This window comes from Centroberyx gerrardi, chromosome 2 (genome assembly GCF_048128805.1).
Source record: "Centroberyx gerrardi isolate f3 chromosome 2, fCenGer3.hap1.cur.20231027, whole genome shotgun sequence".
NCBI lineage: Eukaryota > Metazoa > Chordata > Actinopteri > Beryciformes > Berycidae > Centroberyx > Centroberyx gerrardi.
In genome coordinates, this window is record NC_135998.1 from 27,639,272 (window position 1) to 27,654,055 (window position 14,784).

Genomic DNA, 14,784 nt, shown 5'->3' on the forward strand with positions numbered 1-14,784 from the left:
CATGTGCGTTTAATCGGAATACCGATATTTCCTTCAGCACTTGAAGGCAGCCATCTGAACTTCACTCTGGCTGAGCCTGAGCCACAAGGCTGTATCTGTGACCAGCAGAAAAACACGGTCTCTGTTGTTGACAGTGGTTGTGAATAGTAGCCTAACTGAAGTGATTCTTTTAAAACCGTTTGACCTAGCGTGACAGGTGGATACCTACATTAAGTCACTTACATTTTGGGCATTTGATAGATGGAGAGCACATAATATTAAAAATAATTCAAGTTTATAAACATTTGCAGTGCATATAAATGAGACATCATCCTACAATTGCAGTGAAGATAATTTGAAGCCTAATTACTCATAGTCTTTAATTACAAACCACAAGATACACTAACAAATAATTATATTTGCTACATCAATACAAGTAGATAATGCTAAATTTTACAAAGTTGCACATTACCATTTTACATCCAAATATTTTTCTTGCTAATCCTACTTTCAACATTTTATTGTAGTTAATAATAATCTATGATTATATAGAAATTATGCCTGCAACAGCCAGGCCTCTAACATGCATTATGCATTCATCTAACAAGGTCAAACTTAAGGACCCTTCATCAGTGTATGAGGCACATGATACTTCAGCTTGCATGGTATACAACGCTACCTGGCTTCATATCCTTCTTGTTTCAATGGTGGAAACACCGTTCTCAGATGATGCCACCTGTTCCTTGTCTTGCTCCTGGTCTTCTTTCTTTCCCAGCAGTTTGTTAAGGACTTTATGGAAGCTGCCACTGAAGGCAGGGCTGGAGAAGTAATACACAATAGGGTTGAGGACACTGTTGAAGTATGTGAAACACACTGAGGTGTAGAAGGCCAGGTTGGCATCCCTGAAGTACTTGCACTCAGTGTACCATGCCTTGAGGATCCACACAGCGATGCGTGAGACCGTGCTAGGGAAGAAACAAGTAATGAAGATCAAAGCTACAGCTAAAACAAACTGGACGGCCCGTTTGATTTTCCCCCTTTTGTCCAGAGTCTTGTTTTTCAGCTGCCATGTGATGCTGATTGTGCAGAAGGCAACAATTGCAGTGGGCAGGAAGAACTGAACGACATAGAAAGTATTGTGCCAGGTGGAGAGGGGACTGAAGCCCATGCAGATGTTGAAACTCTCGCACTGTGTGCGGTTGTTGCGGTAGAAGAAATGCTCATCAGCGAGCAGGTATCCAGTGGCAAGAATGATGAGGCCCCACAGGCCGATGGAGACCCACAGAGCATAGCCCAGTCCCATGCGGTTGATGCGGTTCAGCGGGTGGACAATCTTGAGGTAGCGGTCAACAGCCACAGCGGTGAGGAAGAAGATCCCTGCTGCACGGTTGGCCGCCAGCAGGAACAGCAGGATCCGGCACGGCACATCGCCGTAGAGCCAGTTCTTTCCACGCCTGTAGTAGTCGGCCCTGAAGGGCAGGCAGAACAGCACGATGGAGTCCGCAACAGCCAGGTGGGTCAGGTACACAGAGTTGGGCTTCCAGGTGTCCATGTGAAAGATGAACATCCACAGGGCCACGAAGTTCCCCATCAGTCCACATATGAACTCCAGGACGAGGATTGGAGGCAAAAGCTGGTCCAGGATGGGAGACTCAAAGGCACAGCAGTGATCTGATGGAGTGAGGTTCATCTTGTGAACCAGCGGTGAAGCGTACACACAGCTGAGTACACCTCTGCTGCTCTTTATAGTGTCAACAGAGATATGCCGTACCAGGTGACTTCTTTAGTGGGGATATCGTGTTTGTGCTCATGCTAACGATTCTCTGACAAACATATAATTCATATAGTTACACACAAGTGGGCCGAGTATCCGTGCACTGTTCTCTTTAGGGAAGTGGTATTGACCCAGAGGAATACGGATACAACTGTAAACGCTATCTGCCTAGGGAGTGTGCCTTCATTATAAAACTATTATGCTTGGGAATAAGTTTACTCATGGGTACTGAGTGGGATGCAAGGGTCCCTGAAAAACAACTAACCCGCGGCCATATAAGTGACTCCAGTAGTCGATTTGAGGAGGGATGCGAGGGGATGCCATCCCCCTTGAAATAAAAATTGTCAAAAACCATCCCCTTTGTAACGCTGCCACCCCCCTTTCATCCCTCTTTATGGCACAAAGATATCATTTAATCAAGAAATGTGTGAGCCACTTGCATGTTTTTTTATTGGTTGATGGCACAGCAAAACCTGCAACGCGGCTATGACACCTTGAGGATATTATTTTGGCTACGGGCTGGTGGGCAGGTAGATCTGCGGGACTTCTTCAAAAAGAAGAAAACTACAGGTGTGGGAAACGTCAGGAGTCATAATGATTATTTTCTACAATTTAGCCTACACTGTTTGAAGCGGGGCAAAAGAGAAACAGAGATTAAACAGAGATTAGATAGCTAGTTGACATTTTAACACCAAAATTATATAAAATTATATAATTAAAAAAAACATTAGGCCATACATCAGGCTACATCATCCTCAACGGGATGTTGCCAGGCAACAAAATAAATGGTGAAGATTAAGCTAGTTTGAATTTTGTTGTTGACGTGGCAGGTAATAACCATCAAAGAGAGGAAGCCCTTTGTGTGTCGTTCTCAAGTAAGCCCAAATAAAATTTGACTAAGGACTTAGTGGACATAGAGCACAAGGGCGTTTACTGTAGTATGTGCTGAATTTTGTGCAGTGGCTCATAATTTACTGCTTAGGGTGATAATCTATGGTGGTCAAGGAAACGGATAACTGCTAAGGCTGAAACAAATGTAAACACACACACACATCATGTTCAGGTTGATGTGATGCAGCAGAGGCAAAGCAGGAGAGGATGACAAAGCGAGCATGAGTAGAGGTTTGATAACTATAAATTTAAAGTTTGGATAAGATAAAAGTGCCATGAGTATTAAGTTAAGTTACACTTGATTATTAAATATACAATGAGAGGATATACTGATAAGTTTTTTCATAGATGGCAACCTTTTTTTTATCATACTTTACAGACTTGCAGGTCCTGCCGGACTAAGGGCTGGTTTGCTAAATTCTGTTAAGTGTATGTGTACTCTTCACTCTTACTGAGCCAGGGTGGGGTGTGTAAATGTTGGTGTGTTTGGGTTCTTGGGGTTTTGTACCTTTGCTGTTTTTTCTTCCGTTCTTCTTTGTTTATAATGTGAGTGCTCCTTACTGTCATTTTTCTTTTCTATAGTAAAAAATGTAAAAATGTACACGCACATGCTCATTGTTATGTCGTTTAAAACTGTTTCCAATAAAAATATTTTGCAAAAAAAAAAAAAAAGTTACACTTGATTGTATTATCTGTATTTGACCCATCCTAACTACTTAAAAGCAGTGGGCAGCCACAGTGCAGCGCCCAGAGAACAGTGCCTTTAAGGGCATTGGCAGTATCTGATACCTAACATCCCTAACTTGCATGTCTGTTGAATATAGAATTACCTTTGTGTTGTTACAATATAAACAAAAAGGTAAACAGCTGGTCCCCCACCCTCCACGCTGTCTTCGCCACTATCAAATTGTTTGTCTTCATAAGACCCCACCATCCCTCTTGAAATTTGTGTAAAAATCGACTACTGAGTGACTCAGATAGAGGAGATAGCTGCAGCGATTCTGACTGACGAACAAACAAACCCTTAAATTCTTTGAAAAACAAAAGATACACTCATTCAAGAAGACTTGGAAAGACGACGTGAGTGTACAGGCGAATGAGACTGAAATTTATTAGCCTAGTTTGCTTGAGTGAAGAACATTTGGGAGGAATTCACATACCACACCTTTGGCAAATGAGAGAAAGCAGCTATCGATAACTAAAAATGCCAAGTGAGTGGCCAAGTCCACAGTTTTTATATACAGTAAATAAAATAGATATAAAATGACTTTTAATGTTAATGTGTACATTTGGCCAGGTTGTTGTTGTTACAGGTCACATCCATTTCAGTAAAAGTGCATATTGGGTCTTCACTTCTTGACTTCTCCCAGGTCATCAATGCTGTCATCATCCACCTGCAATGGAGAGATGCAGAGATTGATTACAATGAGTTCATATGTGAGTGTGTGTATTTAGAGTGGGTCTTTCTAATGACAGGAACATAAATCAAAATGGCTTGATAACTGAGGCTGTTCCACATTAAGCAGATTTTTAACAATTTCAAAAATTGTACACAGACAAAAACAAACACCCGAAACTCAGCGACAGGGAGCGGGATAACAACTAACCAATTATGGCAGAGCTTCAATAAAGCAGGATATATATCCGTGTCCCAATTTTTCCCTTTTGGTTTCCCCTTAGGGTGATCAGTATAATTCTGTAAATTATGGGCCGGAAATACCCCACACATCTAAATCAACTGTCCCAAAATCTGCTTATGACCAGTTCTGTCCCACTCAGACGATCAAAGTGAAGAGGAGGTAGAACAAAAAAAAAACAAACACTACACCAAAAAAGAAAAATCACTAGCCAAGATGAATTATTTTAAGATGCTTTTTCAGCAGTTGATACGACTTCTGACAGCTTACCTCAGGCCACTTCTCTTGAATGACATCAATTATGTCATCGGTAAAATCTCCCTGAATGATTATTTCATCCTCTGCTGTAACGGAGGCACCACAAGAGAACTTCTGGGCAAAGAATCGCTGAGCCTCTTTAAGATCAATGTCTGTAAGGTAAGAGTCAGAGAAGATTTGTGTTAGGAATAAAAACACATTGAGCATCTGATATTTTTCAGTATAATAATACACTAGACATTCAGCCTTACCAAATGTTGCCAAGCCACACACCCGTGTGACGTATTTCTTCTTGGCTCTTGGGATTTTTGCTATTGTAACTTTCTGAGGCACAGTCTTCTTTTTCTGTTTGATCTGGCCTCTCCCACCTATGAAACAGTAAAGTGAAAGATAACACTTTCCATTGCACTGCTATTGGAACAAGTCAGAATGTCACTCATTGACAAGGTTGGTACACGTGGAAACTGAAGATGGCATCATGTAATCATACAACAATTACACAAGCAGCTGCACCCAAAACTTGACATACAGACAGCAGTACAGAACTCCTTTCTCTACCAGGTAGCTACACCGGAATACAGGAATAATATTTGGGGGTATAATTAGCATCATAATACCTTACAATAAACCAACACAAAACTGATTCTGAATAGTTAAGACTCGACAACAAACCTCTCTTCTGTTTCTTCTTCTCCTCCTCCTCGCCTGTAGGGGGAGCCTCTCCAGGGCCGGTTTCCTGCTTGGGCGCGTTCCCTCCCAGACCAGTAGGACAGAAGTGACAGAGGAGTGGTCAGTACCACAGCAGATCATATAATGCTTCCATGGTCAGTGCAGCAACATCCATTAATGAAGCCACTCACACAGCTCTTAGCTTTTGGATGACTGCTATGTGGGTAGCTACACGCTGACTCAGTGACAGAGTAGGACAGCTGCTGACCAGTATGTGTTTCTAACATTTCACCTTTGAGGTTCCCATCACTGCATCCATACTTAATCTTCAACCCTGTAGGGTAACTGAAAATTCTGTCCCCGGTGAAGCCATTTTTGACTGCAGATTTGATGTGTCACACCTTATTTTTTCAGTACACTCAACTAAATGGTCAGTACCTCTAACTTACATATTCTGTCCTCAGAAATACACATTTAGTCAGAAATGAAGAGAAAACACAAAGAGTGTATATTTGTGTTTTTGTTATTTTAGTCAAAATACACAAAATATTAAGCAAACTTTTCTCCTTATGTTAGAGTGACTCAGTGCTTGGGGACATCTTTCCCAACTTTAGGGACAATTAAACAAACCACTGTACAAATACAAAGCATTTCTGGACCCGTGTCCATGGACATTTTTGCACATTTTTGCATAATTTGTCCCAATACCCTTGTGGTGTCTTTACCATCATTATCCATTCAATCACCACTCTGTAACAATTTCTCCTTTACACTAATGCAGAGTGGGACCTGGCACACTGCACACACACGACCTGACTTGAGCATCTGTGCTCCAAGTGTGCTTCTAAAGGTCTGTCTCCAGATGCGCTCCAGTGTAGTGAGGTCAACGCCTATCCATTTACTGTCAGAAAGCTTTCCGATTGGCTGGGAGGAATCAACACTTGTGACTGGTCACAGAAAAGCCGATCAATATACATAAAGATGTGGTACTCCAGTAGGAGTCAACATGGGTAGTCTGTACACAACTTTGACAGAACTGTTTTGGACTGATCCCATCGTTATAGCTGTGCAAACGATGCACCATTTTAACGGGACAAGAGGGTCGTTTCTTCTAGCATCTGGGGCAAGATAGCTGAACAAACCATTCAGAAGTTATTGATGTTTGAGTAAAGCGTGTGCATTTTCTGGGACACCAAAGGCACACAAGAAAAAATGTCTGGGTACTCACCTACACTCATCCTGGCAAAAACATCTGGGAAGTTCTTCTCAAGCCACTGCCTGCATTTGGCTGGCTCAGGCATGTACTCACAGTACTGCAGAGAGTAGATTAGGTTACAATTTATACACAGCTTAAATATCTAAACAGGTATATTTTATGTGTACTTTAGTAAATTGGGCCATCAAACTGTGTAGGACATGCAGTCAATATATTTGATTTTAAACTTACCTCTGTAGGTAAGGAGCACACTACAGAGAAAATAAATGAAAAAACATTAGAAACATTACACAAACAGATCCAGAACAATTTTGTCAGTAGCAACATAACACTAGGAAAGATGCAAAACCCAGTGAAAATGTATTGTACCTCCGCAGTAGAGAACTTTCAATGGGTACTTTGAATCAGAGACGGCTGTCCCATGGTCCCCTTTGTTCTCCGGAGAACTTGATTCCATTTGTTCAGTAGTAGCCATGACAAATCTGGACACAGAAAAATAAAATGCACAGTTATTGTCAGTTATTGCTGACTTACAAGCTGAAGTCAGCTGCAAAAGCCTAAAACTTCCATTCTCCCACATCAAATTCTACCAACCAATGCAGCAGTATCTTGAGATTTGTCATTATTACATTGTCCATTTGATAGTACCAGTGTAGGCATAAGCTAACATGGTCTGCTATTCTGCCTTGAGCTGGTCAGAAAGCTGATATTTCATCACTCCCAGATTCACAGGCCCCCTCTAGGCCAGCTTGCCCTGGCAACACAGCGCCCATATCGTGACTGGAAGGACAGATTAAATACGACCAGGAACTGACATTACGAGACAGGTTCAATTATCAACTGGAAGTGCACTATTATTTCACAATCTCTTCCCTACAAAGGCTACTGCACCACTGCAACTGACTTATACCCATGAGCAGTCGGCCTGATGACATCGAAGAAGTCAGTACAACAGCTAGCGTTAGCTGGCTAACACATGCGGCTGTTTTAGTTGCGCGATTCAACAGACTGCTTAGTATACTATTACTACTTGCTCTAATTTCTACGGTTGTAATATCACTGATATCGCAGATAGTATCGCCATGGCGGCAAGACGTGCCGTGTTGAACATTTGGCCCGACTGTAGTTTCATTGGTTTCATTCATCAGGTAACTTACCAAGCTGTCACCCACAGAGCTAGCGGTAAAGCGTTACGACGTTAGCAAACGCAAGTAGTGAGCAATAAGCATTAAGCTAGCCAGCTAGCTAACGCACCGCAGACCAAACTGTCTCTGCTGGCTAGCTGAATACAAAGAGAAGAAATGCCAAGTTAGCTACGTACCCCTCGAAAGATACTCTATTACTGCTGTCTGTTCAACAAAGTCGTTCGCATTATTAACGTTAATTTGACTTTTAGAAAATCATTCTAATTGAATATGGTTTAGTTATGATAGTTGGCGCACACCTCTTCTAGTAGCGCTTCTTATTTTTTTCTTATTTTTTGGTGGGTTTAAAAGTGGTTGGTACCCAACCCTAATGCGCATTACCGCCACCTGCTGTTTCGGAGAGTAGGCAGACGTAATCTGATACAGGCATAGGTCGTGTTTTTTTAATGGTTAAAGACCCACAGCAGTGTCTGGACTTGTATTTTTTTATGCCACGAGAATTTACAGTCATAATATTTATTTTCTTATTTCCCAGCACAAATCCTGGCCTCCAAGAGGATCTGTGGTTGTCCATGTTATTGTCCATTTTATTGTTTTGTCCCAGCAACTAGGTTAGGTAGGCCTGTTATGTCTTCCAACATGGTATCTTGTGTCTGGGGCTTTGTTTTGTTTCCTTGTGTCTTATTTTGTTTGTACACTGAATTTCATTATTTTGTTCTGCTACTGATTGTTTCTTAGTTAGATCTAGGTAGCACTGTCTATGTAAAATCCTTTCAGACATGCTTTTGTGATGAAGGGCTATATAAATAAACCTGACTTGACTTTAACCTGACTGTGGTTGTTCGGGGATACATTATTATTCATTGTTGATATCTTTTTCTGACTGTCTTAAATATGAAAATAACACACCCAGTCTTCCCCCTCGTACAATTTACACAAGCCTTGAACTTAACCATCGACTGACCATGACACTGCAGATGCATCATCAGTATTTACTGCTGGATTGTCAGATTTATTTATTCCCACCCACCATCTTAACCATACACCTCACTTCTCCAGTGGAGGTTGATCTCCCAGTGGTATTACTAAATGTATAACATAAGCCTTCTTTTCCTGCCATACCATCCCTCAAACCAGTTCTTGTAATGATCACTCCCTATATTTGTTTCCTATTAGGTGGTAAACCCAATGGCAGATCGCAGCTATCACAACTGAAACTAGAGTACGATCAAGGGTGGAGTCATTTTCCTGTGCTTATATTTATCTCAGTCCCTCTACTATTATTCAGCCACTCCGTTTTCACCTATCAAATCTTCCATGACCAGTCACGCAATAAAATCTCAGTGGGAATCCTATGGGTGCCTTGGGGACCAAACATATTGAAATCAGATGGGATATTCTAAGATTGGACTTTCTCGCATCCTTTTTCATAAGAGAAGTGAGCAGTAGCTATCACAATCTTATTTCTGGTTTAACATTTCGACCTTCAAAATAAAAGTGTAGACGCCAACACTTGATTAGCACTGTAGGCTGCAGTGTCGCACTACTTCTCCCTTTAGTTAGTTTCTCCTCAATAAAACCATAACAGGAGTTTGGCTCAGTAGGTAAAGCATCAGCCTCTCATGGATTGTGGGTTCAAATCCAAGCTTGTTCTTTCTGAAGTCATAAATTGCCAAAAACAAGGGGCAGATTCTGCAATGGAATGTTTGGACATTACAAAAATCTTCACCAATGTGGTTGCAATGACAAACTTGACAGAGGTCACTGGCCAACACAAAATAAGTAATAGACTGACTGTGTGTCTGATCTATACAACTTGTGTGTGTGTCTATCTACCTTCTGTAATATTGTGTCATCTGTCTTTCTTTTCAAATTGTGCTTGGACCCCACAGTTGGCGCTTGCGGCTATATTTCTATTATTTGTTTTGGAAAATGTTCTTGTTTTGTTGCTCTATTTTTTCTTCCTTCTTTTTATGCCCTTCTTGTAAAGTTTTCTGCCATGGATCTACCATTTTTTGTAAAAATAAACACCTGATGACCGCAAAGTTGCTCCCAGAAGTTTTTTTCTCCCAATTCCCCCTTTGCCATCTTAACATGGACATTTTTATGAAAACATGTGAATGTGTGTAACGTATGAATGTGAAGCAGGACCGGACTGAAAAACTGCAAAATACTTGATCTGGCCCCCATCACTCAGATTAAATTATTTTGGCGTTTGGAGGGAGGTGGAACAAGTCTGAAACATTAGGTGGCACATCTTTTTAACTTCATTTCCACTGGCTTTGTGCAGTGTCTGCTGGACACTAGATGGTGCTATACTCTCAGTTTAGAAACACGAAGGCTGCGTGACAATGCACAGAATGCACAGAACACAACAGCACAAACTGGGCGATGCTGAGTCAGAGATGTAACATGGCTCTAGGAAAGAGGTAGATGGACATGCTGGTCCTTCTCCTGGTCGCTTGTTAGGTCCAGCAACCGAGGAAAACATCCTCAGAAGGGGAGGTTATGAGCTGCTTGACACTAAAAGGATCAGGGGGAAAAGTCTAATGCAAATGTTTGCCTACATCATAATTAGTTAATTATGTGGGTTGCACCAGCCTATGAAAATGATCTGTTTTTGACGCTCTAAAGTAACAATTAAAAATCCCTGCCTTTCAAATAATGAGATTAAGACATTTTTAATTCTCTAAGATGAGGAATTTTTTTTTGTTTTTGATACCATTAAGTAAACATTAACATCTGTCCCGGCCACTTAGGCACCTTGCCTTCCCTCCTAAATGTTTAGAGAAAGGAGCCTTTTCAGGTCAAGTCCTTTTCAGCACTGGCATATGGGCAATTACTCCAGTTTACATTAGTGGTTTTATGAAACCATTCTTAAGAGAATGCATTAGGTCCATTAGAGAAGAATTACTTTCCTTTGACAAATACATGCTCTCTATACTAATCACCCTGCATTTTCCTGGGTGATTTGTTTTGCTGTAACCTGATTCAGAGGGCAAAGGAGAGGCTCGCCACTCGAATAATCATTTGTTTATGTTAGCTTAGACAGGTCCTGACTTTATCTCCTTAAGAAGTGGACCTCAACTTGAACTTCATCAGGCATTTTTAATGGGAAAAATGGATGTACTAAGCAGCACAGTAAGCAGTGCTGTAAAGTCCATCCCACTGTTTGCTCTCCTCTCCAGGCATCCCAGCAACCTCTTGTTTGCCACTGCTTGTTTTCTCTCATTCCTAACATTTAATACACTCACAGCCTATCTGCAGCACTGTTTTTTCCCCAGTGTTTTGATCATATGTGCAAATAAACTAAACTTAAACCTAAAAACCTGTAACGTCCTTACATTAAACTACATAGTCTGTGTGTTTACAAGCACAACAGTAATCTAGGCTTTCTACAACAAGTCACACACAGGCTGTAAACACACAAATGACCACTATTCACATAGTACACAACATTGAAAATAGTACTTCAAATGATTGCACAGAAACATTTATAATGCCATGCTGGACTTCATAGTAATGCACAGACATCAAGAGCTTATAGTCAGCCTCGGCAGAAGTAGTATTTGCATTTTAAAATGTGTTGTGTTAGCTCAAGAACCTCAGTCAATAATATAGGTTATTCTTCCCACTACACATGGGATGCACCTGCCATGCTAACATCTTAATGTTTTTAATGGAACCGTTTGGCATGAGTCAAACACAGAAGCAGTTCATACTACCTGGAGACTGTGTCAAAGATAATGTAAATGAGAAGGTCAGTATCATCTATTCCACTCCATAGGAACGTGTGGCCATTTGAATGTGAGTTTTGCATAATGTGCACACATCCACATACAGAAGACATGATGAGGTACAAAAACAATGATTGCACATTTGTAGTTCATATGACAATGGAACATTATTTATGAGGGGTGGAAGTAGCAAAAATCACATAAAATAAAAACAAAAATACATTGACACTCCTTGTGCACTGACACTTTGAAATGTCTGAAATTCAAAACAGAGGACATCTAGCGGAAGATGCCAGAATTGAAGACTGGACACTTCTGTATACAGGAACAGAAAGCTGGCTGCCAAAGATCAGTGCTATCAGTGATTATCATTTCACCATTTACTTCAAGGAACAAGGAATGGGGAAGGAGAAACGCTCTCTCTGCTCCCTCAGCAGCTACTGTTGAGGTCCCCTTGAGCAAGCTAGGCACTCCAGCAGAGCTTTTCAGTGGCCAGCAGATGGGTTGTAGGCTACAGGGCAACTCCAAGGTGTGGCTGTGTGTAACTATATGAATAATATATGCCATTTGTATGTCACTTTTATTCAAAACACCAGTGCCATGAATAGGCTATGCTACATACATTTTCAGCCAAAGTGGTCCCAGTGGGAAATGAAGCCCCTAACCTTGGATATTGCTGCTAAAAGATAGTGAACTTTCCTTGGATAAAAAGGGTTATAAAAATGTTTCACTTTCAGACTGACAAGGAAAATGGTCATTGAAAACTCAATGACCCTCAATAGTGTCAGTCAAGGTAATTGGGGCAGGCATGCCAGATGGAGTTATGAGAGAATCTGACAGGTTGATGTTGCAGATGTTACGAATCTGATATATTTCTCAAAACTATTGATCAAGATGATAGATATGACTGACTGTAGAATTAATTTGTGCAGCCTCAAAAAATTCAGTGCACTAAGCCAGTGGGGGGACAGATCTTTAGGAAGTCAGTGGGCACGATCCATCTGGCTGATCCACTATATGTTGGGACTAAAAATAAATATAGCCTAACAGTTTGTAGTAACCCGGTCACAAGTGCCGTAATCCGGAACAAGTGTAGGCTCTGGGTATTGTATGATAGCTACATAGCTATGACATTAAACTGCAGGCTGGCTTCCCAGTGTGGAGTGTGATACTGTTAGCAGATCCTGTGACCTCCCTACAGTCTGTTCAAGATGGCCGCTTGAGTGGAGAAACTACACATCTTCAATAAAACTAATCTAGCTTTCCAACTTTTGCTGTCAGAAGAATGGAATTAGAAGAATGAAATGACAAAAGCGACATTTGTTCCTTTCTTAAATCGGAAGAAGCGCATAACCGCTGAGGACGGCGGCGGAGTTATGGAATAAAACAGTGCTGGTAAGGACTCGAAACAACCCAGGTTAACCAACAGTTAGCTAGCTGCATTAGCCAGCTACCGTGTCCAATATCTAACAAGCCAAGGTTAACTTCAGCTATATCCACCTGTTTTATACGTTAAATCTAAAATGAGAAACGACAAGCTATTGATGGCTGATGTTCCAGAGCTGCTAACGGTTAGCTACGGACAGTCAGCCATAGCTGTCCAACATTTAACGCTTAAGCTAAATGTTAAGTGTCTTTTGTTTATGATGTAGCGTTGCTAACGTGAACTGCTAGCTGTTTCATATGTTGGTTGTTTGGCTGTCTAGTTGCTAGCTTTGTGTTTGCTAGTGTTGTAAAGCGTTTTAACAGATAACCCCAATTCGCCTTTATGCTGACGTTGTGAAATGTAATCAAAGCTGCTTTGTCTCTGATGTGGACTATAGTCGACGGTTCAGAATGGAGTATGAGTTTTACAGTTCAATGCTATTTAACTGACATAAAGCAGAAAAACTGCGAAATATTATCTTGCCCTTGCCTATAAGCCATCGGACCGGCTAAGTTACCTCTGCATCCACCTTTCCTCCGCCGCAGAGAGACACTTTTAACCCAAATCTTCACCTGTGGCCGGCTTTTAAGGTGATGATACATGGGCAAACACTGTAGAAAAATGTGGAGAAATTGTCACAATAAATTAATGAGTATAAGTGACTAGGATGGTGATGGCGGAGGGCTGTTGGGCTATGGAAATTTTCAGCTGAGAATAGGGAGCCGTGAAAATGGACTAAAATACATATTTCACTGTGATTGATTTATAGCCTTGTCTTGAGTAAGGTTGACTTCCTCATTCTTATCACTGGTGAAGTGATAAGTTACTGTATGACACCACAGTACAGAGTGGGTTTCCTGCTATTGCTGAGAGGTCTGTTGGGGACAAGGGGAGTCAAGCTGGATATTCTGTGGATACTTGTTTATGAATAACATGTCCATGAAACATGTAAAAGTATATTGATCAATATATTTGTAAGATTACAAATTCCAACCTTTTATTTTGAGAAATCTCATTTCTCATTTCTCACTTCCAAATTCAAACCAAATTAATTGTCATAGCTGACATCCTCTCTTTAATTTGCAATAACTAGTTTTCTCCAGTTTTTATTTTCTACATTGCATCTGAATTACTGTGTATATATATATATATATATATATATATATATATTCATACAGTATATATATCCATCTTGCTTTTTTCATCCCACAATGTTGCAGGAATTTTGAGATGAGAATGGAAAAGAAGTGGTTTCTGAAATTTACCATCACATTTTGCTGACACATTCATTCACACCACCTCTTTACATCTCTTCAGTGGTCTTGGGAGGTGTGGGGCTACTACAACCTGCTGCCTTCACACCTGTTGACCCAGTTGTGGAGGCACACATCAGTTGATCTCTATGGAAAAGGCTGCAGTGCTGTGCTACCCAGGCGTGACGGTCACAGTAATTGAAAGTGGCCTGGAGAAAGCACTTGCTTGCCTCAGTGTCTCCCAGGTAGTTGTAGGTGTTGTTCAGTTACACCAACTGCAGGATTTTCAGTCAGCATTTGTATGACATCTGATAAAAACTCGGACGCCTGAACAGTGATCTGGTTATTGTCATTTTTGGCCTGATTCCTGTGGTCAAGAACATCTAAAACTTTAGTAAACTACAATGTCTTACCTCCTGCTTCTCTTTCTAGTGCGTAGAGCGTGGGTTTAAGGCAGCTGGTTGTCATTTTGGGAAAAAGTGTTGGCTAATGGGTAGGGATAGCATTCATCCTAACGTTCATGGCGCACTGTAGTTGATAGTGATAGTTTAAAAACATTCAGACTTTGCCATCAGTTGTTTATTCCATCAATAATAGAGATTTTTTCATGAAAACGGACCCATTTTCAGTCCCAGTAATGTAACCTCTCTCCTGGCATTCCAGGGAATCCCGTTCAAAATTATCATATAGCCTATCATGGCACTTAGGGGTGTGTTAGAGTCAGAATACCATATTTGCCAATGTACAAATAATGGGTCATAAGCAAATCATAATTTTAATAATAATATGTTTGAATAGT

General features: G+C 40.9%; 3 protein-coding genes across 6 annotated transcripts in view; 1 reads left to right on the forward strand and 2 right to left on the reverse strand.

Moving 5' to 3' along the window:
* Positions 1-425: 425 nt before the first annotated feature.
* Positions 426-1,669, reverse strand: LOC139910801 (hydroxycarboxylic acid receptor 2-like). The gene has a single exon (XM_071898230.1). It carries the CDS (start codon positions 1,667-1,669, stop codon positions 665-667), a length of 1,005 nt encoding a protein of 334 aa, XP_071754331.1. The 3' UTR covers positions 426-664.
* denr (density-regulated protein) lies at positions 865-7,900 on the reverse strand. 3 transcript variants are annotated; one of them, XR_013507271.1, is made up of 8 exons: positions 7,746-7,900; positions 6,774-6,906; positions 6,434-6,521; positions 5,212-5,298; positions 4,791-4,907; positions 4,552-4,691; positions 3,942-4,038; positions 865-874 (listed from the first exon to the last, which is right to left on the reverse strand). XR_013507271.1 is itself a non-coding variant. In XM_078289300.1 (8 exons), exons 2-8 carry the CDS (start codon positions 6,897-6,899, stop codon positions 3,994-3,996), a joined length of 603 nt encoding a protein of 200 aa, XP_078145426.1. In that variant the 5' UTR covers positions 6,900-6,906; positions 7,746-7,900; the 3' UTR covers positions 3,732-3,993. The 3 variants fall into 3 exon arrangements, 2 of the variants coding, with proteins under 2 accessions (XP_078145426.1, XP_078145424.1); XM_078289300.1 differs by lacking the exon at positions 865-874 and adding an exon at positions 6,656-6,675 and having other exon boundaries at positions 3,732-4,038; positions 6,794-6,906; XM_078289298.1 differs by lacking the exon at positions 865-874 and having other exon boundaries at positions 3,732-4,038.
* Positions 7,901-12,528: 4,628 nt separating this feature from the next.
* Positions 12,529-14,784, forward strand: part of zfyve16 (zinc finger, FYVE domain containing 16) — a 29,319-nt gene continuing 27,063 nt past the window's right edge. For both annotated transcript variants that reach the window (XM_071898856.2, XM_071898864.2), the window contains exon 1: positions 12,529-12,701. The gene's annotated coding sequence lies outside the window, so the exon portion shown is untranslated. The remainder of the gene's footprint in view (positions 12,702-14,784) is intronic.